Here is a 27,543-nt window from a genome sequence, read left to right on the forward strand (position 1 = left end):
GTCCTTATAAAGAAAGAGAATTCTATTAATACAAAGTGACATCTACCTACTGCAAGGTTAAATTAAAACCATTTGGTAAGTCACTAAATAAGGAAATAATCACTTCTTCATAATTAAAAGCTCTGGTTTATCCAATATTCATGTATATTTAGTGACATAGAGCTGTTGATTGTGTGTGCTGAGGTATTTATCTGCTGTATTTATCCTGATTTACTCTCCTACAACAGAATGTAGATTCAACCAGAGAAAATTACAGAATGCATATTTCTAAGTCACTAGAATTTGTAATTAACCCAATTTTTCACACTAAGTTGCAGGCAGATGCATATTTCACTCAATTTTTTTAAAAAACTAAGTGGGGGAGGAGGGAAAGGAAAATTCCTCTAAATTGCAATTCAACCTTATTTATCCATTAGCCTTCTCCCCTGTATGATACAATTCTTTATACACAAGCAAGTCAGAATTTTCATATATTTATGTCCTTCAGAAAGATTTTAAAATTAGTTCTTTTGCAGTCTCCACTGCAGAAACCTTCAAATTAATTTCCAGATCAGATTTCCTCCAATATGCAATCTGTCACTCTGCCCTTGCATTCCTATTAGCCTCTGGCTAATCACTTGATCACTTATCCTTTGTTGCTCACTCTTTGTTTTTGAGAGGAGTCCTATTTCACTGAATTCCACCCCTAAGGAGGGAGCCAGTCCTGCACCAAGAACTTGTGCATGCTGAACATTTGTGTGCATCTTTCTTCCTTTCTCTGGGCATATGGGAAAAAACCTCACATAGTAGAATCCCCCCCCCCCCCCCCCGTTTATATTCTCTTGTTTGTTCAACAAGATGAGTAATGAATTATAAATAATTTTATTTATATCCTGATGCTTAAACAAGACCTGAATCTTGTACATGAATCTGAGCAGGATGCCCATGCTTAATACAGTTTAAAAAGCCAAATCCTGCTTTTAGTTCATTTGCAAACAGTTTTAATTCTCCTCAGGAGAAACAACTCCTTGTAGCTTTACTTGGCACGAAGACACTAACCACTGTGTAACTCTGCAACACACTACAGAATGAGCAAAGAACGTGGTTTGGTTGGTTGGTTTTTTAAAGATGAAACTAAAACAAGAAGAACTAAAACAATAGGACAGTCTTTTTCTACTTGAGGAATCAAGAGCATAAAATACGACAGACAAAAAGTCACGTATCCTTTGCTCCAAATAACAATTTGTACCTCCCTTCCCTGACGCCCCCTGCGACCGAAGCCACGTCAGGTTGCGTTGTGCAAATGAAACGTCAGCTCTCCTTGGCAGCCTTAATGTGCAACGGAAGGAAGAGATTACACAGGCACGAGACTGAACTGTGACACAAGTGAGCACAACAAAAAGCACACCCTTGTGCTCTGATTTACCCCACCTGGAAATACTGACAGAGACACCTACTCCAGCACTGAGGGAAACGGGTTTCCTGCAGAACAAATGGTGTGCGATGGCGCAGCCCGAGGCTGCAGCAAGAGGGGGATGCCACAAGGGCTGAACTGCAACTACGTGAGCAACCCTCACAGGGTCACTTCCTAACTTTCAGGTCCTGAATTTGCATGTATTATGTTACTTGTAGGTAATTTTCAGTATGCATCAAGAGCTACTTGATGGAGAACTAAGCAGTTCTGAACTTCTCAATGGGCCTTGACACGCCAGAACTCAAAAGAAATCAGAGTTATATTAATAGTTCATTATTCAGTAGACTTGCACTGTGTTGAAAGCAGCAAGAAATACTGCTCTTAAAATACCTATCACTTTGCCATGTTCTGAAAACTTGGTATTAGCTCTTTCACAGAAAAAATAAGTTTATTAAAATATAGAGTACTTGCTTTACAATTCCATTACTACAGCCTGCAGTGCCACCACAAGCTGTGACTCTCTATAAATACACAGAGCATGCATACATTATTCAGAATGTCTCTGCTGTGCTACAATATTGTTTAACACTGAGCATATGTGCCCCTACGTGAAAAAAACAGTTACTAGAGAAAAGGTTATGTTTTTTAAATAGTCCTCAAAATACCTCTTCTGAGGTAGCCTCATCTTAAAATATGTGGGTTGCTGTTTGGTTAACAGCAAAAAAACCCCTGTAACTTCTTATTATCCTACCCAAAAAGAGACCAAGCACTGAAGTCCACAGCAGTGATGCCAGAGAATGTACAATAAACTTATACATAAACACAGAATTCATGGTGATAAATCCCTTCAAATCAGTTCATTGAAGGAACTAAGGCTTCTGGTTAGTTTTTCCTCATCTGCCACTGTAGATGATCATATCAGAGCCCTATAAAGATGTCTTGCATTTTTAAGCATTGTGCAAAGATGGAAACAAGTTCCCCTCCAAACTTCCCACAGGAGAAGACAGGGCAGGTACTGTTTTTAATATTTCCTCTTAGTGGAAGCTTAAAAATAAACGTTAGGATAATTTATCTGGTTGTAAATGTAGATGTAGAATGGAGTGTGTGACAGAAGATGTTATCCTCATTCATGTGGAGAAATTCCAAGAACTGAAACAGGTTGTCAACTTCTTTGCTTGTCTTCCTATTACGGAGACTCATCCTGATGAATTTCTGCTCCCTTGCTTCCCTTTTCCTTCCACCTTTAGCTTTTACCTGAATTAGTCTGGAACTTAACTATGGCAAGCTTAAAAAAACAAACAAAAAATCCTTCTTATTCTACATAGAACACATGGGTAGCAGATTTATTTTGACAAAACTTCATTAGTTTAATTATTTCTGTACATTTATGCTAAAAGAATGGAAAAGTTTCCTACACAGCTCATCCCATATTCCATTCTGTAGTACAGCTGCAGGTTGAGATTTCTGTCTTTTTTTTTTTTTTCATTATTTAAAGCAAGCTTTATATTCTTTATCATAGCAAACCTTCCTAGAATCATTCACTGCAATAGGAAAACACAGGAGCATGGGTCATCAATTGTTAAATTACTACAGGAGCTGACAAACCTGCCCTTAATTAAGGCAGCTCTGCACTGGAAATCCTCACTTTGAATCAGTCAGGATAATTAGGCTTTCAGGTCAAAAGTAAACTGTGCTGTGAAAACAAACATTTGAGTTTGTTTGAAAACAGAATTAGATTTCCCATACTTAAAGGAACCTCAGTAATTTCTTAAGGTATTAAGGATGCAGGTCTCAGTGTGTAACAAGCTGTATTTTATTTTATTCCTCCATGACTTGCACCATTCGTTTATTTTCAAAGTTTCTGGAGTACTGTTGTTGCTGATTACACAAAGGTAATTCCCATCCACCCCCTCAGTCTGAAAAAATAGTTGCTTTACTTAAATTTGAAGCAAATTTTGCAAACACGTTTAGAACTAAACTGCAGAATGGATGAACTTGGGGAGGGAGGGGGGAGAGAAAAAAAAAGGAAAACACAAAAGAAAATAATTTGCAATTAAAAAATGCCCAATTAACTTGATAAAAGAATCTTTTTAGTCTCTGCACAGCATCTCTAAGCAGGCACTCACAGCAAGCACACATATATATGTTTGCATGGGGGGAGGTTAGTTAAATATTTCATTGTTTACCTGGCAGAAAAACAAAGGGGAGGGGACTGGAGGTTCCCGAGGCGCCGGGCTGCCGGCAGCTCTCCCGGGAAAGCGGCCCAGGGTGTGCGGGGCCGGGCCAGGCCAGCAGAGGGTGGTGCTGCTTTTTTAAAATATCTGCTTTTCACAGTGGCTACGCCTCTCGATTGACTTCGGGAAGCTTGAAAAAAAAAGAACCAAGAGATTGTAAATGCATATTTAGGGTGTCTCACACTCACAGCAGGGTCTCTGTGTATTGTCACCTTGACTGTATTAACAGGCCATAAAATCTACAGAGCAGCATCACCCATTGGAACGAATCCTGTCACTTCCAGTCACTGCCTGCAACATTCAGGCAGTGCCGAGGACAAAACAGCACTCCAGGGATATGGAAGGAGCTTTTTTCCTCATTACTTGTTCTTACAAAGAAGAAAAACTTGTACCTTTGAGGACATGCAAACTGCAGAATATAGAAACAAAAAAACCAAAAAGCATCAGTTATAGAAATTACACTGAATTAAAGGGTATCTATATGAGAAAACAAATAGTTCTTTGTAAAATTAAGACAGCTGTCTGGGAAGCTGAGTTCCAATGAATGGCTGCAATGGCCACCTGAGTACAAGCCAAGGCAGGTTATCTGAAGAAACTGAAAAAAAAATACTGCAAAAATGCCTCACAGAGACCACCTTAAGCTACCTGGTGGTACCGCAGGTTCCACTGTGGCACTTAAGCCCACTGCTAACAAATTTTAAATCATTCAGCTCCTCAGCAGCTTGGATTGATGTTTGTGTGTGTCACAGGCACCAGCCCCTCTGGGCTCAGCCGTATCTGAGCCAGCAGTGACCTTCAGCTGATGGCAGCCCCAGCCCTGGGAAGCATGCTGGAAAGCTCCACATGCTTCCTGCTAGACCTCAGCGCTGGGGATTTGTTAGTGTTGGCAACGGGCTGAGAGCTGCTCTTGTGCAATACTTTATTGTGTTTGTCTCCATTTTTCCACCAGCCTTGCTAAAAATCAGCCCTTCTCTAACTTTATTATGCATGCTTTAGGAGTCCTAAAGATTTTCTCTTGGGCACACAGCTGCAGACTGTCCTTTTCAGTCACATCCACAGAGGGGACAATTCTAGAAGGAGAAATTGCTGTACTCCTTCCTTCTTTCTTCCTCCCCTGCTTCAGAAAGCACCTAGGAAGCTCACAAAACTTCCCTGGCCAGGGAGGGAGACGGGCTGTGGGATTCCCAGCCACAGATTGGGCCTGCTGTGCCTCATCCATCACTTCCTAGAAGCACAACACTATTAAACAATAGCAGGGACTCCATCCAACTGCAGTTGCTCCTGGGAAGGATGACATGAGGAGCCAGCAGAGCCATGGAACTCAGCACTGCCGATAGCAGCCTCCCTCTCTCCCTGTGTGCCTCCAGGCTTACAACTCCCCAAGGGCTCTCTCCCTTCTTTGAGGGCACCTGACACAATCTGGAACACTTCGAGATCCTCCTCTGCACAGCAGGTGAGAAATGGACATCGGGAAGATCACTCCAGGGAAAGATGTGGGTGACAGGAAAGGGCTGGGAAGAGCAGATGAAGAAACTTCAGCAGCCTGGCAGGTGCAATTCGACAGTTCCCTTCTTCATCATGTGCACTTTGCACCCACACACACCAACCAGCCCTTTCAGGAACAAGGCAGCTCACATGAAACTAAGCACTGGCTGTTTACATTTAAAGGGCTGCTGGATTGGGTCAAAATACTGAGAAATGGAATGTAAAAAGTAATAGCACTGGCCATCCCACTCAACCCTTGATTTTCCTACATTAACAAGTACCTATATTGCAAGAACAAGAACATACTGATTATAAGGAAGGCAAGGCAAATGTTCTCCAAGTTTAGTCACTCTAAGCTCTAGATATTCTATGAAGTCTTCTGAGCTACGCTATTAAAATGACTTTAATTTACATTTGGATATTGAAAAATTAACTCATTATCCTGGTGCATCCTTAGTTAATCTCGTTACTTTAAAGGATTTTGGTATTTATGTTACTTGGATTACTTAAATGCTTTCCAAGGGACGACTAAAAATCTGCAGGAAAAGTTGAACACTCATGTTAGAGATGCATGTTAAAATTACAATGTACTTGAAATCAATTTTTTTTAGCCTTTTAATTTCCAAATTTGACCAATCAGTGCTTTCCTGCAGCTGTACAAAAATGTTTTGGCTTTTTTTTCCCCCGCGGGTATCTTGGTAATAGAAAAAGTCAATTCCCCTGTCTACACAAATCCCTAAGTGTATGCAATTAGAACGTCAAATTCAAATTTGCACATTAAGCTTTCTTTTAAAAAAAAACAAAGATGACAAATTGGAAAGCATAACTATTAAAATGATTACTAAAACACTCTCTCCACCACAAATTAATGTAAATTACTTCAGCACTTAAGACTATTTTTAGAAGGGATCAGAGCAAACTTTAAAAAAAGCCCAGACTAGATACAGATAGTGACAATAACCCTGGTAAAGTTGCTTAATCACAAGCCATCTTTCATTATCTCATGCTCCCTAATCACTTCTGAAATAAAATACCGTATGATGCAACGTGCCCAGGTCTGATGATGGAAGAGGTAACAGAAAACAATTTTATTTTTAGCCTTACTCTGAAATCAAAGATGTTGACAGAGTCTGGATGTCTGCCCAACAGGCACCGTGTTACTGGTTCCTTCAGCCAGACAGAAAAACAAAAAGAAGGGAACATTACAAACCAGCACGACAGGCAGAGCCCAGGTTTTACACTTAATCCCAGCATGGATCTCATTCAGGACAAACTACACTCCAGTTTCACCACTCCCACACCACCTGCAGAAGGACCAGAAAGACAAGAAAAATTCTTTTCTTTCCGTGCAGTTCTTTAAGAGTCAAGGCTGTGTGAAAAGTGAAGAGAACTCTTCATCTCTTATTTTTTTAAGAGCCTGTCAGCCTGCAGTACAGTCACGTTCAGAGCTGCTTCCTGACATGGGGCTGACTTGGACTGCAGCATCCAGCATGCACCACTCTGGGGCTCTAGAGTTACTGAGCTGAATTTTATTAAGAATGGCCCAGAAAAGGTTATGAACTGTGATGAGGAAGAAATGAGTCAGATTTCCTTTGACAACAGAGTCTTGTACATGATCCCAGAATCTCCAGAACCTGCTCTGTGTATCCCTCCTTCTCTTGTACTGTTTATTTAGAGGTCCACTCGAACAGAAAAGGAAATTAAAAGATTTGTTCATTGCTACAGAACATCCTCTAAAACCTGTATGAATAAATAGTCCTTCATCTTGGAATTACTATGGTCACTCCTGCCTAAAATTAATGCTTGGATTTTTATAGCCACCTCAATTGGGCAGCTTTTATTATATTGGAACTTTTAGTATAAGAAAACATTCCAAGTTTACCATGAAAGCACAGTTACTTGGTCTGGTTCTAGGTGTCTACACAGGGACAAAAAAGAGCAATCATTGAATTGTCTGGACTTGACAGGTAATCTGAAAGGAAAGAACAGCAGCACTGGAATGCTGTTTCCTTCTGTTGATGTATGTGAATATGGGTATCCTTCTTGGTGGTAGGGGACAGATGAGGGAGCTTTCAGATAATTCCCTCATTTAAAAGAAAGCATCCAAAACAGCTACAACAAAAGAAAAAATAATAATTGTTCTATTAGACTTAAAATTGCTCTGTCTACTTTCAAACAAATAATTTCTAAATACTTAGTGACTGTGAGCGTACCTGGGTAAGAGTTTTAAGTACAAAGACAGGGAGTGTTATTTTATTTTGCCATGCACCAAGGAAGACAAAATACGAACAGTGTAAGTGGATAGCCCATATGATGTAAGTCAGGAAGATAAACAACTCCCCCAAAAAGACAAGTTATTGAGCTAACAAAAAGAAAGCTCCCATTAATGCAGAACATATGAAACATCACGGCTAAGTAAACATTCACTTGCTACACAAATCACTAAAATGCATAAGCAGGTTCCAACAGCAAAACCCAAAACACATGATCTGATAAAATGCAGCTACCAGATACAAATGTACAGAACAGCAGAGAGGAGATGCTGCTTCCTGAGCCCCTTCCAACGAGCAGTGCAGCTCTAATGGATGTGCTCCACATCCTGGGATGCAGCAACAGGCAGACAACCCAACCCCCAGAATTCCCCCATCTATCCCACAACTACAGCCCTTCTGCTTAGCATAATCACAAAAGCCTTTCCCTTGAGTTTTCTGTTCTTTTAATCAGTTTCTTAAAAATACTTTAATTATTGCCTTTGGTGTTAGTGGAGCTTTGAAGCCTGTCACACAGTTAATATTGAGCATATGAAGTCTCTTACCTCCAATATTCTGGATAATTATTGTAGTTGCAACAAGGACCTATAAAAAATAGACTTCTTTAGAAAGGGTAAGGATAACTAAAATCATATGTCTATAGCAGGCATAAACCACATGTGTATCATCTTAAACACACCAGATGTAGCAGTGATAACTAGCCCTGAAAGGAAGAGGATCTTCTCCTTATGAGGAGTTTAACACATGGAAACCAGCACAATCTAAAATTAATATGGGAGAAAAAATTCTGCCTGAAAATATCACATTTTTTATTCTGAGACAAAGCAAGAGTAATTATACCGTGGAATTTGTTCTGCAGAAGATAAGGTTTTTAAATCACTGAAAACATAAGTGCATTCTAACTGATATCAGGTGAATAAAAATGAAAATGATAATTTACCTCTGAAAAGACAGACAGCAGAGATTTGTAAAAGCTCAAGTGTACTTCCTTACTCTTGAATATTTTTAACTGTCAGGAATGTCATTGTTTTTTTAAACTTGCACACCAGATAGACTTGTCTTTAGCACTTGTGATTATTCATACTGGACTGATATGGAAGCAAAAGTGATCACAGGCTACTAAAATACTTGTCTGAATCAAAAAAAATTGACTTGAAAAAAGAAACCCTAAAAGTGGCTATAAAGTTTTTCCAGTGTTTTCTTTTGAGTTCAGTTCTAAAATACCATGATCATCAGGTGCCCTTTTCTTTCTACCCACTGCTCTTCTTGATATAGGACATTCCTAAATGAGTGCTGCCATTAAGTCAACTTGGAAAAAAATAAGCTGCAGTACTGAGAAGAAGTACAAATTTGGTTTTTGAAAAAATCCAATCAGATTTAAAATTAATTCAAAGTCAGTTCAATAGTCACCAAGGGAAGGAAATAAAAAAAATATGATATCTTGGAATTTGCCAGGGATGGAAACAAATAGTTCCCACCTTTGGAAAGGGAGAATCAGCAATCTTCCAACAGCAGAAAATTTCCATTCTTATAAATCTCAGAAAAATACATTTGAAAGGAAACCACCAGGCTGAGTAATTACTTCAAGAGTAGTTAACCAATAGTTTACTGGCAAACTAAGCTGCCAGTTCAAGCAAGGTTCTCCACAAGCCTGGCTGTATCATCCCCTGTGTGTGAGGGAGAAGTACTACTGCAGAGAAAAAGCAAAACCAAAATGTCATCTGTGCCTGACTGAAGTGAGAAGTGCTCAGGGACAGATGAGAATTCAGAATGGTTGTGGTGAAGTAGAAAAGCCTAAAAATCAACAAGATCAGTTAAAAGCAAGGCATTCAGGAAGCAGATCTCAAATACATGACTTAAGAGTTACTGGACTGCAAAGAGAAAACAGTCTGAGATAACACAGTCAGAAGCAGCAAAGCCTGCTTTGCAGGCAAGTTTTAAGAAAAGTGTATAAATATCAAAGATGCTTCAAAAGACAAAGACAACTGTTCCAGAAAACATCAGCTCACCAGGAAAGCTTGGTGAGCTTTGATTTTTTTATCAAAAGAACAGCTTCCCAACCTAGAAATATTCCAGTGCTCTCCATGCACACTGAAAATAAAAGGCCAGATAATTTTCAGCACAGATTACTTAAACTGAAAATAATGAAAAAGTACATTAAGAAGAACTGAAAAAAAAACAAACCACATTTTGACTACAATGTGAAGCTGTGAAATCTCCTTCACTTAAGCCTTTAAATAACAGATTAGACAAACATCTGCCAAGAATGGTTTATGAATGCTCAGCCCTGCTTCAGGACAAAGGCAGAGTAAGCCACATTTTAGTTTCACCTTAGGCTCTAAAATTCTATGACTTTTTAAAGTAATGGCTTATGGTTAATGTGTACAGAACAGCTCCTGTAAAAAGTAACTGTATCTTATACCTTGTTTTTATCAAGGTTTATTATCTCTTGAGGTCGATCACTTCTTAATTTGATCAGTAAATACTGATCCTCAGACTACACTCATCTGCTTATTAATGCTAATGGAAGCCTTACAAACACCTGATAGCTCAGGTTTAATTCTCAGTGACATTAAGACATAAGACAGCAGTCTCTAGCTTGTTAAGCCAAACTAATTTTTAAAAATTTGCACTGTTTCAGCAAAATATTAAAATCACACTTGTGTGTGGTAAAAGCCTGCTTTCAATAAGGTGTAACTGGAACACAGAACACAGAATTCATAACATAAGAGTGCAGTATTCACAGGCAGTGTTTCAATATTTCCTGTGCACCCACTATCACTGCATAACATCACTGTTAGGAAAAAGATTCAGTGCACACTACAAAAAAATCATAGCTAACATTCTGATTACTCTTACACCAGAAATGGTTAGCTTGAGGGTGGCTTTTTTTGGTTTCGTTTGTGGGTTTGGTTTTTTGTTTTTTTTTTAAATCAGGAGATAAAAAAAGTAAGAAACATACAAGTGAAGAGCTTATTAAACAAAAGGAAATAAATAACATGCATTAAATGTACTCTTAATTGTTCCTATTGTGGAAATGACATGAAAAGCCATCCCTTAGCTTAGATCCCTATTAAATGCTGAAAATGCAACAGCAAATCAATCCCTTACCTGTCTCTTAACATTTTTACAACAGAGGTAGGACTGTATCAAATCTGAACCTTGAGCCAACCTGACAACAATGCCAGTGAGCAGATTTGTGCAGACAACTTAACATGAACACTCTGACAGGAAAGCAGCACAAAATCTTCCATTTAAGGAGTGCCAATTTAACTGAAGTTGGACTTCCACAGAGCAGACACATGAACTGAAACCAAGTGAAAAGCTTCAGGATGTAACAGATCTTTCAGCATACTAGAGTGTCAGTAATTTCAGTACTTATTTCATTTATGTCTCTTTATTATGCAAAGAACATCTGTATATCAAAAGTATGAGACCAAGAAAAAAAAAACAGGTAAAAATGAATACTCACCTTTCCAGTTGATCCAAAAGCAAACAAGCCAAGGTCTTCATAAGAAGTGACAGCTGTTGGTAAGGGAAAAAAAAAAAAGCTAAAATATCTCTAACTTGAAAAGCTTGAAAGCTCTATTTTTGGGCCTCTTCCCCCTTCTTAAATTAATAAAATTCAGAATTAAAAGAATGTTTCACAGTATTTTTTAGTTTACAAAACAGCTTTTATATACACCTGTACTCCTACTACAAAATACAGCTCTATACTCAAACATTTAGAGACTCTTCAGAAGCTCAATTTAGTATTTGCAGTTGCAGTATCTAAAATATAATAGTGATATACTAATGGCAAATTGCCTTCTCCCAGAGATGTTCTTTGTAGGTAAAGAATTATGAGATTAGCATCAACAATTAGATACAAGATATTTCCGTATGTTATTCCGTAGAAGAGCAGGTTTTTTAAAATTAAGATGACAAAAGGATACATTTTCATCTTTCTACAGATATAAACATCACCATCTTTCCAGCTTTTAAGAACTAGGCCCCATCTATTTTCAAGAAGGTAAACACCTTCTTCAGTTGAAATCTATTATTAAAAAACCCCAAAAGAAAACCCAAAGCAAAACAAAAATCCTGCCCTTACCTGCACCCGACTTATATAATTACATTAAAACAGCCTGTGGTTTCCTGTACAATTTTGCTGGGTTTTAGCTGAAGCTCACTTCTATTATTGCCAGTAACTCAAAACAATCCCTTCTCAGAGAGAAGCAGTCATATTAAAGCCTTTCATTGTTACTCTGTATTTTGTTATTAGAAACTCAAGCAGTATCAAAAAGATGAAAGCTTTCTGAGAAATACCACTCACTTTCTTGGGATATAATAAAACAGCTGTGAATGCCTCAGCGGGGAAAATTAATCTCAAGCCCACAGAATTCTATTGTCACGACACTTGGTTTCTCTGCCTTGGTTCTGTTTGGGACAAAACTGCTCCTGTCAGATCTTAATTAAGGGCCCAGCCTTGCAAGTTGAGCTGCTGGGACAGCCCTTCACACCTGAGTGAAGCCCCATTCACTGAAGAAAATGACACAAGACATGGGAGACACAGGCACCTCACAGAGATCAGATGACAGGACTGCAGCCTCAGACATGCCCAAGCTTAGGAGGTTTTATTTCATTGAAGTTCTGCACACAATCAGATCAGTGCTCCAGAGGGGGAAAAAACAAAACAAAACCAAACAAAAACCAAACCCAACAAAACTTCATTAATTTTCTCATCTCATTTTCTCAAGGGCAAAATTTCACATTTTGCTCTACTACTCATACCAGCACACTATGACAATATAAATGAAATAACAAAATTAAATGAGCCAGAGTCAGTGCTCAGCATAAACCTGGACATATCTCTAACAGACATAATTAAACAAAAAATGTCTTACTAGATTTTACCCTGTATTTTTCTTTATTTCTATTTATAAAGCAGTTGATCACAAGAGAAAAAAAAAGTATTTTACAGAGCCATCTTCATTGCCATCAAAAAAACAATCAGTAAAATAGTAAACATATTTAAGAGCAAGTTATTTTTACCAAATGGTAACAAATATACAGCACATAGGTATGAGGAGTTATCAGCAAAGAGAATGAAATTTTCCCCACAATTCCAAAAGAGCAATATGAAACCTTAAAATCATTTCTGTAGTAACTGTGTCTGTAATCAGTTTAGTCCTGTGAACACTGGGAAGCCCTATGACTTGATCACATTGCTTCTGTAATTTCAAGAATATATGGAGCAAAACATTAAGCCAAATTTATATCAAGATAAATAAGTTCTGCCTGATTATCTTAATTTTTATCCTGTTACTAACAGTCCGTGGAAATTATCCCTTTAAGTGTGAAGGGAAATTGGCAAATACAGTACCAGCAATATTTGTGACTAACTCATAATACGAAAAGAAAAAAGCAGCCACAGAACTTCAAAGTGCATCTCACTTAAATTCCCAATTCCTCTGCTTTACGGAGGAAGCTTAGCCTTTATCAGCCCAAAACAACACAGGTCATACTGAATTAACACCCAGAGAAACACTGACTAAACTAAAACCAGCCCAACACTTGACACTTGGGAATATTGTTTTTGCTAAGCCTTTGGTCTCCACAAATCACTTGATTTTGTCAAAGCCCAGACCAACACAACTTAGTAACTGAAGATACTTCCTTATTTTTGACTGCAACTAAAATGTCTGTGCTTAATAATCCTGGCCTCTGTTTAAAATGGAATTAGTATTTGAGCTTCCTTTTCAGAAGGTGTTTTATAGGTCAGCTCTTTCCTAAGTAAGAGTTTACAAACACTTTCAACAGTTCCTCTTCACCACCCTTTAAATTTTTCTAGCTCATTTTTAATATAAAAATGGTAAGATTACCTTCCAATTTGTTTTCATGGATTAAGTTTAATACTGTAACACTGTTTACAAATTAATATAATTTTTTTTAAAGAAGTTTAATTACCTACTTTGGAATCAAGCACGTACAGAGATTTTACTTTGTCAAGGTACAACAGGTTGTATTTCCCACTTTTTAAAGACAGTGTTCCAAGGAAAACCTTGGAATGCTATCTAACATTTAATGACTTCAATAGCTGACAGGCATTATAGGAAACATAATCTCAAATAATTCATATTTTTAAAAAAAATCAAAATACAAAAGGTCATAAATCCAGCAAACTTATCCAGACATAGTTCTGGTGCAAGTCCTACCTGTCAGCCTTAGGTGATAACTAATTATTAGTTTCAGACAAGAGAAATTCTTCATCCTGTCACTTCAGCTGTCTGCATTTCAAAAATGATTCCTTGAGGTGGACTGTTGCCTTTGGACAAGAACTGAGGAGTTAAACCCTTTTTGCATATCAGGCCTCTGAGTTTGTAACATCCAAACTCTTCTTACCTCAATAAACTTAAATCCTTAGTTCTACCCCTCAGCATAATTCTTTGGCAAGAATCTCTTTACTAGACAACAGCTTAATGCCACTTAGTGCCCATAAAATGCAGAACTTTTCAGCCTGAAGTAAGAAGTTAAAAAGGCCATTAAAATTACCTCAAGTCTCCCATTTTTTTTGCTTCTCACGTATCTCTCTAGCTACGTGTTTCAGGTTTGATTCCTTTCTAATAACAAGCATGCCAAAAGGAGAAAAAAATTACCAAAGACTTAATCCCAAATCATCAAGTACCAACCATAAAAGTAACCCTACCTCTGAGGGGTATTTTTTAAGAACATATGAAGATCACTCAACAGGTGGGGACAGGAGCAGCAGATCTAAGAAGAATCAGGAAGCAACCATCTGAGAGACCAAAGGCAGCTAAAGAAAACAAAGCCAAGGAGGAAAGAAGCAGAAGTTTTCTCCCACCACCTTTGAAAAGAGAGGAAAACAGATGAGAGGGAAACAATAAGCAGGGAGACTTGCTGCTGTAACATGATCTTTGTGTAGGAGAAGTCAGGGAACGACTCAGTTGTTTCAGTAACAATTAAAAGAAGCAGGAATTAAAACCTGAGCAGATTTGACTGCAGGTATTAGAATGTACAGTTTGAACTGTCTCAAAGCAGTGCAGTTTCCAAGAACTGCAACATGACTTCTCATTTAGCATCAAAAAAGCACTATAAGCTGCATCTATAAAGCACCACGAGAAAAATAATAATCCAATATGATTAAAAAACCTGAAAGCTATCCATTTTAAACCATGGACAAAAATATCTGTACTACTACTAGGAGAATGAAAGGCTGCTATTTTATTGCTCTTAAACATTCACTGAAAGCAAAAGCACACACTGAAGTAGTGAGGTTCAGCCAGCACCAAAATAGTTTTGCTGCAGAAATACAAGATCTCTCTGGAAAGAGAAGTAAGGCATTTTGGGAAAAAAAAATTAAAATCTAGAAACCAGTCAGTTTGGCATTGGCTTTGCATAAAAAGTCTCAAAATCCTGTTTCTAAATAGCAAATATTAATTGTGAAAAACATTAAACATGTCAAGGTCAGTGAATCAGATACCACTGTTAACTGCAATCTTTATACTGGGTCATGTCTCTGTGATAAAGCTGAGGAAATATTTCAGAGCTCACTGTTAGATAAATAGTTTTCACTTACCAGTCTGAGTGCACATACTGAGCAGAAGAAACACAGAGTAAGAAGCAAGGCTGGCAACAATCAGCAGCAAGATACTAAAAACCACAAAATATTCACAATTAAAGCACTTTTACAGTACAATGCACCTTTGAGCTTTAGGAATGCTACTTTTGCAAGAACTAAGCTAGAAGATTTCCTCATTTTATGGCTTGTCTCTGCTGACTGTGGTTCACGTGGCCTCTGATCTTCCCAGTACTTGCCAAGCTGCCCTGACATATAGATTACAAAATGGACATAACCATAGGAGTTTGTGTCCACATATATGCAAACACACATCTTCCACTGAAGTGAAACCAACGCTTAGGAAATGGTCAAAGGGACAAAGGGACAATTCCAGTGACTTTGGCCCCATTATCCACAGATTAGCCTTTGCAACAAGCAAAAGGGCAAACAAAAGGACAAACCGGTTTACAGTTTCCAGCCATGCATCCATCCTATTCCACAAGGCCCATTCCTGGAACTAAAGGAGATAACAGTTTTGAAAGGAAAATACCAATCTATCAGAAGTAATGGCCAAGAAATTGCCACCCTGTGGCAATTTAATGCAACATCTGGGCAGGACTTATGTTAGGTCAGATCTGCATGACTAAATCAAAAAGGGGAAGATCCTAATCAACAATTCTGAAAAGCACAAGCTATTTATTTCTTCCTCAGATTTGCACAGGAGTCTTAGTAATCAAGTATTGTTCCATTTACAACTGCAAGCCGACTTTAAAAATGAGTACATGTAAAAACCGAAAACTTACCTAAACCCCATGATCCCTGTGTTGGCCATGGCATAGGATAAGCCAAGTATCCCACTGCCCATGATTGCATTCATTAAGTTAAACACTGAGAAAGCAAAGGAAGAACCACGACTTGAAGAACTCTGTGAAAAGGACAGGAAAAAAAAAACAGTACAATCAGTGAAAGAGGTGTTTTGATTTTTCCTAGAACGAAATTCAAGGGAGGGGCAACAGACAACTTTTCCTCCTTTAATCTAAAATCTCGTTTCTCATTCTAAAACCACGCAAACCCTTGGGCACACACAACAGCGCGATGCCGCCCCGTAAGCATCTCAAGACGCCCACAACCTTTGAGCACAGTGGAAGCAGAGCGCCAAACGAGCACAGCAAGATTTGCGGCTCGGAGCAGGCTCTCCCTGCGGGCTCGCAACAGGGCGAGGGCACATGGCAGCGCTTCCAAGCGCTCAGCAAGCACAGAATCGAAGGGACCAGGAGCACTGCTGGGACCAGAGGCTCACTCACCCCCTCCAGGTGACTCCCCCCGCCCCGGCGCTGTCACCCCGGAGCCGCCCCCCACAGCCCCGTCCCGCCCGACCTTTGAGCCTGCGCTCCCCGAGCTTCTCCCAGCACCCAGCGCAGCCCCCTCCGGGCGCTCCCTCCCCCCCGCCCCTCACACGCACGCTGCCCAGCGGCGGCGGCAGCAGCAGCGGGGTGGTCTCCCCGTCCTCCTCCTCCTCCTCCTCGTCCTCCTCCCGCCGCTCGCGGGCGGACAGGTACCAGCCGCGGGTGGGAAGGGGCCGGACCCGGCCGGACCCCCAAGGCGGCGGCGCCGCCGCCATCGCCCCCGCGCCCGCCGAGCGCCTGTGAGGGGAGCGCCGGGGGCGGGGCCAAGCGGGAGCGCGGTCGCTTTGTGGGCGCGGCCCCGGCGGGGGCGGAGCCATCGCGGCCCGGGCCCGCCCCGCTGAGGGAGCTCCGAGGGGCGGGGCCGATTGGGGCGGGGCCTCCGCCCCGGGCCCGCCCCCCCGGCGCAGCGGCGATGACGCGCGCGCGCTGCGCGCGGGGCCCGGCATGAGGTGAGGGCGGGGGCGGGGGGCGCTGAGCGGGGGCAGCGAATTCCCTGAGGGGAGAACGGGATACATGGGGATCGTGGGGTTGAGGAAAAGGATGGCGTCTCTCCATAGGCGCCTTGGAAGGCGGTCTCCAGCCAAACCCAGCGCTGCGGGCGGCTTTATCTTACGGGCTTAATCCAGTTCCGAGAAGCGACAGGATGAGAGGACACGGCCTCAAGATACGCCAGGGGAGGCTTAGGTTGGACATTAGGAAGAATTTCTTCACAGAAAGCGTGATCAGACATTGGAACGATTGTCCAGGAGAGTGGTGACGCCACTGTCCTGGAGGTGTTTAAAGGAAGGATTGGGCGAGGCAGCCGGTGCCGTGGTGGTATTCGGCCACAGTTCGACTGGATCATCCCAGAGGTCTTTTCCAACCTAAGCGATTCTCTGATGCTGAGAATCTCGCAACCCGTTTCCATCCCCAGGAAAAGCACGGGGATGCTCAGGCCTCTGGATGAGGGATTTCTCCTGTGCAGCAGACGTGAGGAATGAATGCAGTGTGTCTTTCTGAAGGAGGTGTGCTCTGCCAAAACGCTGGCTTAGGGAAGTGGGCTGCCTGGGAGATGTAGGGAATCTCAGCGAGGAGCTGGGATTTGGGGGGGAGAGGGGATGGGAGCAGGAGCAGCTTTGCCAGAGTTTGGGCACAGCAGGTTTGTGAAGGAGACAACACACAGCCTGTTGTTAGCCTGGAGAGGGGCAAGGCTGAGGGAGGCAGCCAAGAGAACCAGTTCCCTTTCAGAGCCTGTCTCTCAAAACAAGCTTCCCAAAAAGTCAGGAGAAATGCCAGCCTCCAGCACCAGCTACACCATTGGCTCCTGCCTTGGAGCAGCCAGTGGCAAGGCAGAGAATTGGGCCCTTTTGGTCTGTCTCTAGTGGAGGAAACCATTTAGAGAAGTGTAAAGCCTCTTTTCAGGTTCTCATCCCATGGATGAACCGGGGCTCAGTGGCAGGAACAGACATTACTAATGGTCCTCTGGGGAACATTGCATTAATGAATGACCTTTCTGGCATGCATCTCATGGTGCAAAGATCTTACAGAGCTTGTAACCCCTTACACTGGGGCATGGCAGGCAGAAATCACCAAAGAGTGATCATGACCACTGTTGCTAATAATTGTTTTCTAGCAACGACTGCTTGGTAACGAATTTTACCAGACACAGGAGGGATCCAACGGTAGGATCAAGACAGTAGAAATCTTTCCATTTGTCTTACTGGGATTAATATCACATTTATTAGAACAAAGAGAGGTCATTGTTTTTTGGCAGGAGGGGATTATCTCGCCACTTGAAGTCAGTTAACATTTCAGTCTAAAAGTACATTTGCAAAATAACAGAAATTTGCAGTATATATTTCATAATAAAGAGCTTTACTAAACTATTGTGGGTTGTTTGGTACAGATGGAAATTCTGGTTAAAGAGAACAGCAAATCCATGTGATTTGCAGCCTTTTAAATGGAATGATTACATAATGTCTATAAAATGAATAATTTCTCTTCTAGGACTTTGTGGAGATTGGGATACTGTGCCAGACTACTGAAAACGAATCATTTTAGGACAGCTGCATCAAATACATCATTTCCAGCAGTTTGGATGCTATTGGCACAACATTCTGGCAGAATACCTGGGCTCTTTGTAGTAGTTAAAAAAAATACTTTCTTCACAATGCCCGAAACTGTGGAGGATAAAACTAATCCAGAACTGTATTTGCCACATCCCAGAGTGCGTGGGATGACAGTGCTCAACAGAGAGGCTTTCAAAAGGACAGTGGTTGTTCCAGCTCTTAAAGTCAAGAAAGAAATTGTGAGTAGTGTGCTGAAGTCCCTAAAACAATCAGTACTGCAGCGTCCCGGCCTCAAGCGGGTGGTGGAGGATCCAGAGGATGAGGACAGTAGGTTTGTTATCCTGGATCCTCATAAAATACCAGAATTCTCATTAGGAGAGTCAGAGCAACAGGTCCTGAAACAGCTCAGTGTCCATCCTGAGGTGTCCCAGTACCACCTGGAGCTGACTTACGAGAATTTCAAGTCAGAGGAGATCCTGCGAGCCGTCCTTCCTGAAGGTCAAGAGGTCACCTCTGGATTCAGCCGTGTTGGCCACATTGCTCATTTGAATCTCAGGGATCACCAGCTGCCCTACAGACACTTGATTGGTAGGTGAAACAGCTCCTCTCAGGCAGGTGTTTGTGTCATTTGTGTACTGTTAATGAGATATGTACTGAGGGGCACAGTTCTCTCACAGTGTGGTGCTCTCACTGCACTGAGCCCTGGGCCAGGGTGAAGTGTGTGTGTGCCTTAGAAAGGTCACAGCTGCAGCCCTGGGTCGTTAGAGGGAGGTTGTTCCAGCACACACTCACTTTTGTTAATTCAGCTGTAAACAGCAGGTTTGTTCTGGCTGTTGTAGAACATTAAAAGGTCCTGGTCCCTTAATGACAATTATCTCTTACTCTCTTTCAGGCCAGGTTATAATGGACAAGAATCCAGGAATCACTTGTGTAGTGAATAAAACCAGTATTATTGACAGCACATACAGGAATTTTGAAATGGAACTGCTTGCTGGAGAGAACAAGCTGGTAACCAAGGTACAGGGCTTTTCCCCTGGTATTTTAAATTTAATGTGCTAAAACCCAAAGGCTTCTTCTGGAGAGATGTGATGTAGGGATGCTGCTGAGACCATTCCTTTGCACAGTGCCCTTCCTGACAGCTCCTGACACCTGTCTGAGCCTAAGGGTTGGCTGTTACTTCTGAATTCCTTTCCTTGGCAGATCCTGGTCTGCCAAGGGCAAACTCAGCCATAGGGATCAGGAAGACATGTACTCTTCCAACTTCACAGCCTAGATTTAATGATGTGGATTTGATGTAAGAAAATGCAGTTTCCTAATTTGACCAAGCCTTGTTCAGTGGCTAGTACAGAACGCAAGAATGTGGTTTTCAATCTCACCAACTTTGCAACTTAGGCAACATTTTGCCTTTGCCTTTTTCCTTTCCTGTCAGCAGCAAGACAAACCTCATGTCTCCTCTGCTCCGACATTTATCAGGTGTAATCACTGTGGAACTGCCAAGTGTTCTTCACATAGGGTTTCTTGTCTGTAGCTGGAAACTTGGCCACTGCTTCCACAAAAATATTTTCTCTTATCTCTTAGCAGCTTTATGCTTTCCAAAGAGAAAACATGAGATTACCAAATAAAAAGGTTGAATAGCTTGATGGAACATCCTGTTTATGCAGAGAGAAGGCAGTTGGATTGTCAAGGCAGCAGTGACAATTGAATATTATGCAGATGGTGTCACCACACACCTGGCACACCATGGAGCTGCACCCAGCAGTGCAGAGACACTTCAGGGTGTTCCTTGCTTGTGGTGGTGTGGATCCCACATTACTGTACTTTGGAATCAGACAGTTCCATGTGCTGGTGCAAAGAGAGTATTATCTTGCATCCCATTCTCATCTGAATAAATACTGTTCCTTTTCAGGTCTGTTCTTAAGATAGTGGTCATCCCAAAGCTTGGGTTTGGATCAGTTTCCAGACTCTGTCACCTTGGGAGATGAAATACAGTATTTTTCAAGCTGCAGAACTGGCTCCCAGTGGCTTTGAATTTGGCTGACAGTTCCTGTTCTTGGGCCTATCATTCTCAGACGCTTATTTACTGTGTGCACTCCACAAAGGAGGGCTTGAGGCATCTTTCCAAGGTCTGCTTTCAATAAAGGAGTTGTCAGCCATCCACAAAGCTCTTGAAAACCCTCAGGTTTTTTTTAGGGTCATTTTAAGTTGCTGCTTTATTTCCACCTGGTGATTGAGACCTGCATAAAGCTAGCCATTGGGATTGACACTGGGGACATGCTGTTTGTGATGAGTTGATCTGTTGATTTAAGATCTGTTTATTTGATTGCTTAGTTGATCTGTTTATTTAAGATCCATGAGTGCTACCAGTGGGACAATGCTGATGTAAATGTTATCTTTAGATAAGGCACCTTGGTTTTTAGTTGTCTTAATTACTGATAATGCTTAAATCTGCTTGGCATTTGAATACAGAGGCTTAAGCAAATGTTTTGGACTTTCAGGTCAAAGAAAATAACATTGCCTATGAACTGGACTTTTCCAAAGTCTACTGGAACCCGCGGCTGTCCACGGAGCACGGCCGCATAGTGGAGCTGCTGAGGCCCGGCGATGTCCTGTTCGACGTCTTCGCTGGGATCGGACCTTTCGCCATCCCAGCAGCCAGGAGAAAGTGCCGCGTGTTCGCCAACGACCTCAACCCCGAGTCCTACACCTGGCTCCTGCACAACTGCAAGCTCAACAAAGTGGACACCAAGGTAAAAGCGTTCAACATGGATGGCAGGGACTTCCTGCGGGGGCCGGTGAGGGAGGAGCTCAGCAAAGAGCTCCCGCTCCTGAAAGAAGAACAGAAAACCGCTTTCCACATCGTGATGAATTTGCCAGCTCTGGCTGTGGAGTTTCTGGATGTTTTCAGGCATCTCTTGGTCGGGGAGCCCTGCAGCCCTGCTGGCCTTCCCACTGTGCACTGCTACGGGTTCTCCAAACACAGCAACCCCACCAGAGACATTCAGGAGCGAGCAGAAGCTTCACTGGGAACCTCCTTGGCTGGACGCTGTTCCACGTTCCTGGTGAGGAACGTGGCGCCCAACAAGGAGATGCTGTGCCTCAGTTTCCAGATCCCAGCGGATGTGCTCTACAAGAGGCCCTGCCCTGATGAAGGTAAGGAACAAGACTCCCATGAGGAAATGGGATCTCAGGCTGCACCTTGTGCTGCCTCAGGCTGGTCCCACCTGGTCACCCTGTGGGGCACTCCAGGCGTGTGACAGCGGTGTGGATGTAGCGCTGAGCGCAGAGGTGGCCGGCAGCACCAAGCGCCTGCACGTGTGCAGCAGCTGCAGGGCTTCCTCATTCTTGGTAACAGCAGCCTGATCCTCTGATCCCAGCATGAGCCTCTCCAGAAAAATGGTGGACTGGACAGGATCACCCCACAGGCCATAAACCAGATCTTTATGCCTCAGGTTGTGCACTGGGGGAGGATGGGGACTCAGTGATCCTTGTGGGCCCTCCAGTGCAGGATACTCAGTGGCTCTGTGATCTAATGCCAAGTACCTGTCTCTGTTAGCGCAGTACTTCAGAACTGGAGCTGCATTTTTGCCCAGATCAGTGCACCTCCAAGGGACTCGTCCCAGCTCTGACCTTCTCCTTATGCTGACACAGTGAGGTCTGGAGTCACCACATCAGCAGAATCAGGTTCTGTACCCGAGTGAATATAATTGAGCCATAGATACCCTTAGAGATCTTCAATGCTGAATTTGATTGTTTTGTGAGGGGTTTTTTTTGTTTATAGTTGTTCATTTGTTCTTGAAGTACTTGTAGAAACTGGTTGGTTTCAGTGATTTTGGGCTTTGCACTACAGGACAAAGGGGGCAGAGGAAGGCTCTCAGTCTGTAGTTACGTGAACTGGAGGAAAGGAGGTTTTTATAAAGCTTTAATGCCATGAAACTTACGCTGTTATTGGGTAGCACTGAAATGTAGGTCAAAATACACCTCCCTACAGGTTTTCTGAAAGACTTTTCTGGCATTCAATAAAGACCCCCCATTACTGCTGTAACGTTTTCATTTGTGACTGTTAATCCTTATTTTAACTCTCATCTCTTCCTGTTAAATCCCTTGACAGAGCTCCCTGTTCCAGAGCTTGTGGTTAGGTCAGTCTGTTTACTGTACATTAAATAACTTATTTTTTCTAACCTTTTCCAGCAAAACCAGCCTCAAAACGTCTGTGTACCAGCCAAGATTCTTCTGCAGAGAAGTTACTGAGTTGAAGACCAGAGCTGTGGTGACTACCTGAGTTTGTGTAAAGGATATTTAGGTTTTACCCCTTGTTATTGGGAGCATACCTGCGTTCCCATAGAGTTGCAGCTTTCCTTTGGGAGCCTTGCTTCCTGCAGTCTCCTTTTCTCCTCATTGTGGGATCGACTGAAATTGTTGTTACTACAAAAAATTAAAACTCTGCTCTTTTATAATAAATGTGTTTTGGTACTTCCCTGCTCTCCATTGTTCCATGCCCTGTGCTAATTCAGGGGCATGGCCTGGGGTAGTTTTCTGCTGTGGCATTTTGATAATGTGCAAGTTGTGGGGAGATCAGATTTTTATGTCTTGTCAGGTCTAGGAAGGTGACTTATATAACCCCTGCCCTGGATTCTCTCTGACAGATGTTTTGGGTTCAGAATATTGGATTATGGTTAGCAGATGCACAAACAGCTCTTGTGTAAGCAAGGTAACCTTTCAAAAGCTTAACCTGAGATACCAAAAGGGCCAAATAGCCCAATATCCTGAGGTTTTGAGTAAAAAATGCTTTTTAACACCAAGATTTAGTTAGGGATTAGTTGACTCCTCACTTTGTGTTTGTCCATGGTTAGAGCCAGAAAGGCTTTAATACCTTTTGCACATTTGCAGAAGAAGTTCATGCTTGCATTTCAGTTCTAGGCTGAAACCAGCACCTGAAAAACAGTTCTGTCCTCCTGAAACCGTGTCCTCCTGTGGCTTTTGTGCCTCTGCCGTCCTCCAGCTCTCCCCACCTCTGCTGCTCCCCTGCTGCAGTCCCTGGATGATCTTTCTGGCTGGCTGCTTGTATTCTGCAGGGATTTAAAAAGCTTCTGCCTTTGATTTCCTTTTCTTACCCATCCAAACTATTGTTGGGCAATGTCAACCACAAATAGTTTATTTGGCCTGAGAACTTGGCTCGCCCTTAGAGTTTCAGATATTTTCCCTCAGCCCAAGCTCACGCCCAGCAACCAGATGTCTGTCACCCTCCTGGCCCTGCTGCTGTGGCTCCAGCCCCGAGCCTGCAGCCCGCTGCCTGTTTGGTTCTCACCCAAACACCGCCAAGGGCCACGGATTTGTTTTGCTCGTGGCTCTGTGCGATGGCCTTTCCTTCCCTTGGCTGCACAGCTGCTGTTTGGAGCAAGCCCTGGCAGCCTGGTTCCCGCAGGATCACATTTATCCATCCCCAGGGAGGCCATCATGACTCACCCATGGATCCTGACTCCTCCCTGGCCCGCGCTGCAGCCCGAGCGTTCCTGCACGGGCCTTTAACACCTTTAACAACCTGGGCGTGCTCTGCTCCCAGGCGCTGCCGCGCTGGGATCCTGCCCCGGCCTCGCTGGGATCCTGCCCCGGCCTCGCTGCCGCGCTGGGATCCTGCCCCGGCCTCGCTGCTGCTCCGCTGCCTCTCACGTTTCCTGACAGCCCTGCTGCTCCCCACCTGCTGCCCTCTGGCTTTCCATAAACATCTGAAAGTGGCTCCTGTTCTTCAGAGCTCTCCACAAACCCTGCCAGAGCGATAAGGCCCTCCATCGCTCTGGAATGATGCAGCCACCCTGGGATCTCTGCCTGACACAGACTGCAAGTCCCTGTGACTCCACATTGCCTCACAGCCCGGATTTAGGGCTTGGCACCGCTGCACCAACAGAAACCAAGCTTTGATCATCATTTCTCGGTCAAGCCTATAAAAGACATAACTCTGATTTTCACTAAAGCATCCCAGAGCAGGGAAGGATCTGAGATGGTAAAAGTTTTGCCCCCTTAAGGACTGAATGCCAGTGTTACTCCAGCAGCATAACTTTAGATGCCAGTTTAGCAGATACATCACTCATAACCAGGGGGTTTCCAGCTTTCTGTGCAGTTGCCAGTTCTGTGTACAAGAAATGAAATAATAAATAACAGCCAAGCTACACATGAGTTCATAAGTGTATTGAAATTATAAATATTAATATGCATATAATGTTAATATGCATTAGGTCATTAGGGCATGACCTGGGGCTTTACAAACGGAATATAAACAGATCGTGGGTGAGGTGCATTTTTGCCAGTCTGGGTGAGCCTGGGAGAGGGGAGAGAAGAAAAGGGAGAAAGGAGAGGAGGGGAGGGAAGGGTCTGATCATTTCCTCACCTCTGCCTTCCGTAACATTCCTTGTCAGCAGCTGTTCTGGGCACAACCAACAGGATTTCAAAGGGCAATGGAAATTTTGCCAACTCCCCCCATTTTCTTTAATAAGAAAGCACCAAGTCTGGAATAGATCTCATTCTTCTCTTTATTACAGCATAGAAAAAATACATCCATCTAGTGTGCTCCTCAGAGCAGGATTCAACAGCTGTGAGCAGGTGGTCTATAAAACGTGGTCCAAGGTCACTGTCCTGAGCAGCTTCCCATCCCCTGCAGTTTATACAGCTCATGGCAAAGTCCATCCTGCCATGGGAAACCCATCTCTACTGCAGTTGGTCAACGTTCCATTACGAGGAGCAGGATGGAATACAAAAAGTAGCACATCAGGTGGCAGGGATCATCCCCAAAGCCAAGGGAAGTTTCCACCTAAAGAAGCTCCTGAGTTTATGACAGAAAAGTTGCAAGTGGAGATAAACAGGAGAAAACAAACATACAAAAGTGAAACAAACAAACCAACCCCAAAAGGGAACCCCACAATTTTGACTGCTTCAGTGAGTTCACCTTGTATTGAGGCTTCTTAGATTGCTTCTAGAGCACCTCAGCCAAAAGAGTTGGAGCTAAAGATTTGTTTTCCAGGCAAAGGTAAGAACCAAGTGACACACAGAGGAAGGATCCCACACAAGAGTTGGGTCAGCATATTTCCAGAGTTTCTCATCTCATCCAGCTGGCAGGAGGAAAAACCCACTTGCCTAAACTGGGGAAACTAGTTTTATGGGAAGAAAATGTAGGCTTGAATATTGACACTAAATGTTATAATCAAAATGGCATTTAAATGCTTGTGCAAATAAAACCCTGCAATAAGAGTAAAACCACAAACTTTAATAAAGTCTGGCTTTATTTTAAAAAAATTTACAAGTGTATTTCTTTAAGCCTCAAACGTACACAGCTGAGTTATTCACATCTTCCATTAGATGTGGCTTACTTCTTCAGCCTCCCTCAGCAAAGTGCCACATGACTAACGAGTTTCCCCCTCCACAAGAATGTATCTACCATTTTACAAAGCTCTCGTGCAGACAGGGTTTGTTTTTTCCCTTTAACACTTAAACACAGCTGGTTTTGCACCAGAGGAGCGCACAGAGCAGTGAGCGCAGCCCGGCTGGTGCAGATGGCAGCAATCCTGCCCCACCTTTGCTGGCTTGGGTCGCTCCTCGCCCCGCTGGGTGTCCCTTGGTCACAGGCCAGTGCCCCCTGGCTAACTGGGGTGCCAGAAGAGCCCGCTGAAAGCGTCCTGCAGGGCGCGGTGACAAGCCAGGGAGGACGTGTAGCCCCCGGCCAGGTCCTGCGGAGAGGCGGCTCGAACGTGGGTGAGGTACCTGCAGCAAAGAGCGGCGTTATTTCAGAGCAGAGCAAACACACCAAACACACCAAACACACCAAACACACCAAACACCCCTGCAGTTCACAGGACAGCGAGGGTGAGGCTGCTTTTGGAAAAAGCAAGGAGATGGAGCTGCCCACTGCCCACTGAACACATCAGGATAAAACTTCATGAGTGAAAGCAATGATGCACCTTCAACCAGGCTGCCTCAGCCAGCACTCTGGCACAGGGTAAAGGGCACCCAGGGGTGTGTGTTCCCCGTGCTTTCTCGAGGGGATGGCTCATTTCCCCACTCCCATCGGTCCTGCCAAGAAAAGGACACCACCAGAAGCTTTCCTGCACTCCCACAGAAACAGGAGGGTTTCAGCTCTGCCACTTAACACCAGACACTCCCCCAAGTCGACTGTACCAGTTGCTCTGAGGACCACAGGGCTGAGCTTCCCGCCCTTGGCTTACCTGTGCCTGGAGCCCACTGACCCTGGGAATTAGATCTGTGGGAGGCTGCCATCACTTTGGCTAACGACGGCCCTAAACTTCCCCACTAATTAAGCATCATCACCCATTTGCAGAGCCATCTAATAGTACCCCAAACCTCCCAGACCGTTGAGTTGACATGGAAACAAGAGTTGACATGGAAGCAGGAGTTGATGTGGAAACACAAACCCGCTGCCTGTGCTGGCACTGCCACTCTTGGCTCCCCGCAGCTCCTTCCAAGGGCTCCACCCCAGCCACACATGCTGAGAGCTCCTGTTAAAGGATGGCTTCATTCCATACTGTAACCCTACAGCTCTTGCACCCCACGAGAGAGGTACAAGACAGATTCTCCACTAGTTTTGCACCAAAACCCCATCAAATAGATGGACCCACAGCCCAGCAGGACCAGCACGACGACCATCTCCAATCCCAACCACCAGACACAACCCCATAAACAAGAAGTGCTTTCCACAGGAGCCACGCTTCAGCCGCTGTTTTGATTCCTCACTTGGTACATGTTGCTCCTGGGAAGGTTGAGTCATTCCACCTCTGGCTTGGCAATCCAAGCATAAACTTGCAAAACGCACACAGCCTTTTATAATGTTATCCCGAGAAACCTAAAACAGCTGCACTTTTGGCAGGAAAATACAGGACCACCAGTAAAATATCCAAAACAGTTGCATCTTTTAATTTATGACTGTACACTGTTTCCATAAAGAGTATATAAAACAGGTCAGATTTTATAGGTAAGACATAATAAACAGTCATACCCATTGATGCCATAAAAGCATAGAAAAAGAGATTACTGAGAAATGATTAATTACAGTTTTAAAAACTGTATTTCTTGCACCTAATAACCACAATGCACAGACATGAGCAATGTTTCTGAGGCATTCTTGGTGAGATGCTGAAGGTGAG

At 43.1% G+C, this 27,543-nt stretch overlaps 3 protein-coding genes across 5 annotated transcripts in view; 1 reads left to right on the forward strand and 2 right to left on the reverse strand.

Moving 5' to 3' along the window:
- Nucleotides 1–16,613, reverse strand: part of SLC38A6 (solute carrier family 38 member 6) — a 37,968-nt gene extending 21,355 nt beyond the window's left edge. Inside the window, exons 1-5 of the mRNA XM_069018504.1 lie at nucleotides 16,406–16,613; nucleotides 15,747–15,868; nucleotides 14,962–15,035; nucleotides 10,855–10,907; nucleotides 7,928–7,967 (exon numbers count right to left, since the gene is read on the reverse strand). Of these exons, the coding sequence (XP_068874605.1) occupies nucleotides 7,928–7,967; nucleotides 10,855–10,907; nucleotides 14,962–15,035; nucleotides 15,747–15,868; nucleotides 16,406–16,564 (448 nt within the window). The 5' untranslated portion in view covers nucleotides 16,565–16,613. The remainder of the gene's footprint in view (nucleotides 1–7,927; nucleotides 7,968–10,854; nucleotides 10,908–14,961; nucleotides 15,036–15,746; nucleotides 15,869–16,405) is intronic.
- Nucleotides 16,614–16,735: 122 nt separating this feature from the next.
- Nucleotides 16,736–22,837, forward strand: TRMT5 (tRNA methyltransferase 5). 2 transcript variants are annotated; one of them, XM_069016045.1, is made up of 5 exons: nucleotides 16,736–16,798; nucleotides 18,336–18,985; nucleotides 19,290–19,414; nucleotides 20,893–21,547; nucleotides 22,586–22,837. In XM_069016045.1, exons 1-5 carry the CDS (start codon nucleotides 16,794–16,796, stop codon nucleotides 22,648–22,650), a joined length of 1,500 nt encoding a protein of 499 aa, XP_068872146.1. In that variant the 5' UTR covers nucleotides 16,736–16,793; the 3' UTR covers nucleotides 22,651–22,837. The 2 variants fall into 2 exon arrangements, with proteins under 2 accessions (XP_068872146.1, XP_068872147.1); XM_069016046.1 differs by lacking the exon at nucleotides 16,736–16,798 and adding an exon at nucleotides 16,904–17,353.
- A 2,059-nt stretch (nucleotides 22,838–24,896) lies between these two features.
- Nucleotides 24,897–27,543, reverse strand: part of MNAT1 (MNAT1 component of CDK activating kinase) — a 117,971-nt gene continuing 115,324 nt past the window's right edge. For both annotated transcript variants that reach the window (XM_069018507.1, XM_069018508.1), the window contains exon 8: nucleotides 24,897–26,146. In XM_069018507.1, the coding sequence (XP_068874608.1) occupies nucleotides 26,026–26,146 (121 nt within the window). In that variant the 3' untranslated portion in view covers nucleotides 24,897–26,025. The remainder of the gene's footprint in view (nucleotides 26,147–27,543) is intronic.

Source organism: Aphelocoma coerulescens, chromosome 5, assembly GCF_041296385.1.
Source record: "Aphelocoma coerulescens isolate FSJ_1873_10779 chromosome 5, UR_Acoe_1.0, whole genome shotgun sequence".
Taxonomy (NCBI): Eukaryota; Metazoa; Chordata; class Aves; order Passeriformes; family Corvidae; genus Aphelocoma; species Aphelocoma coerulescens.

What these genes read in the sequence shown, in the direction of transcription:
- TRMT5 (XM_069016045.1), top strand. An exon ending in AGAACAAGCTGGTAACCAAG is followed by an intron (nt 19,415 to 20,892) that starts GTACAGGGCTTT and finishes TTGGACTTTCAG; the next exon opens with GTCAAAGAAAATAACATTGC. An exon ending in GAGGCCCTGCCCTGATGAAG is followed by an intron (nt 21,548 to 22,585) that starts GTAAGGAACAAG and finishes AACCTTTTCCAG; the next exon opens with CAAAACCAGCCTCAAAACGT.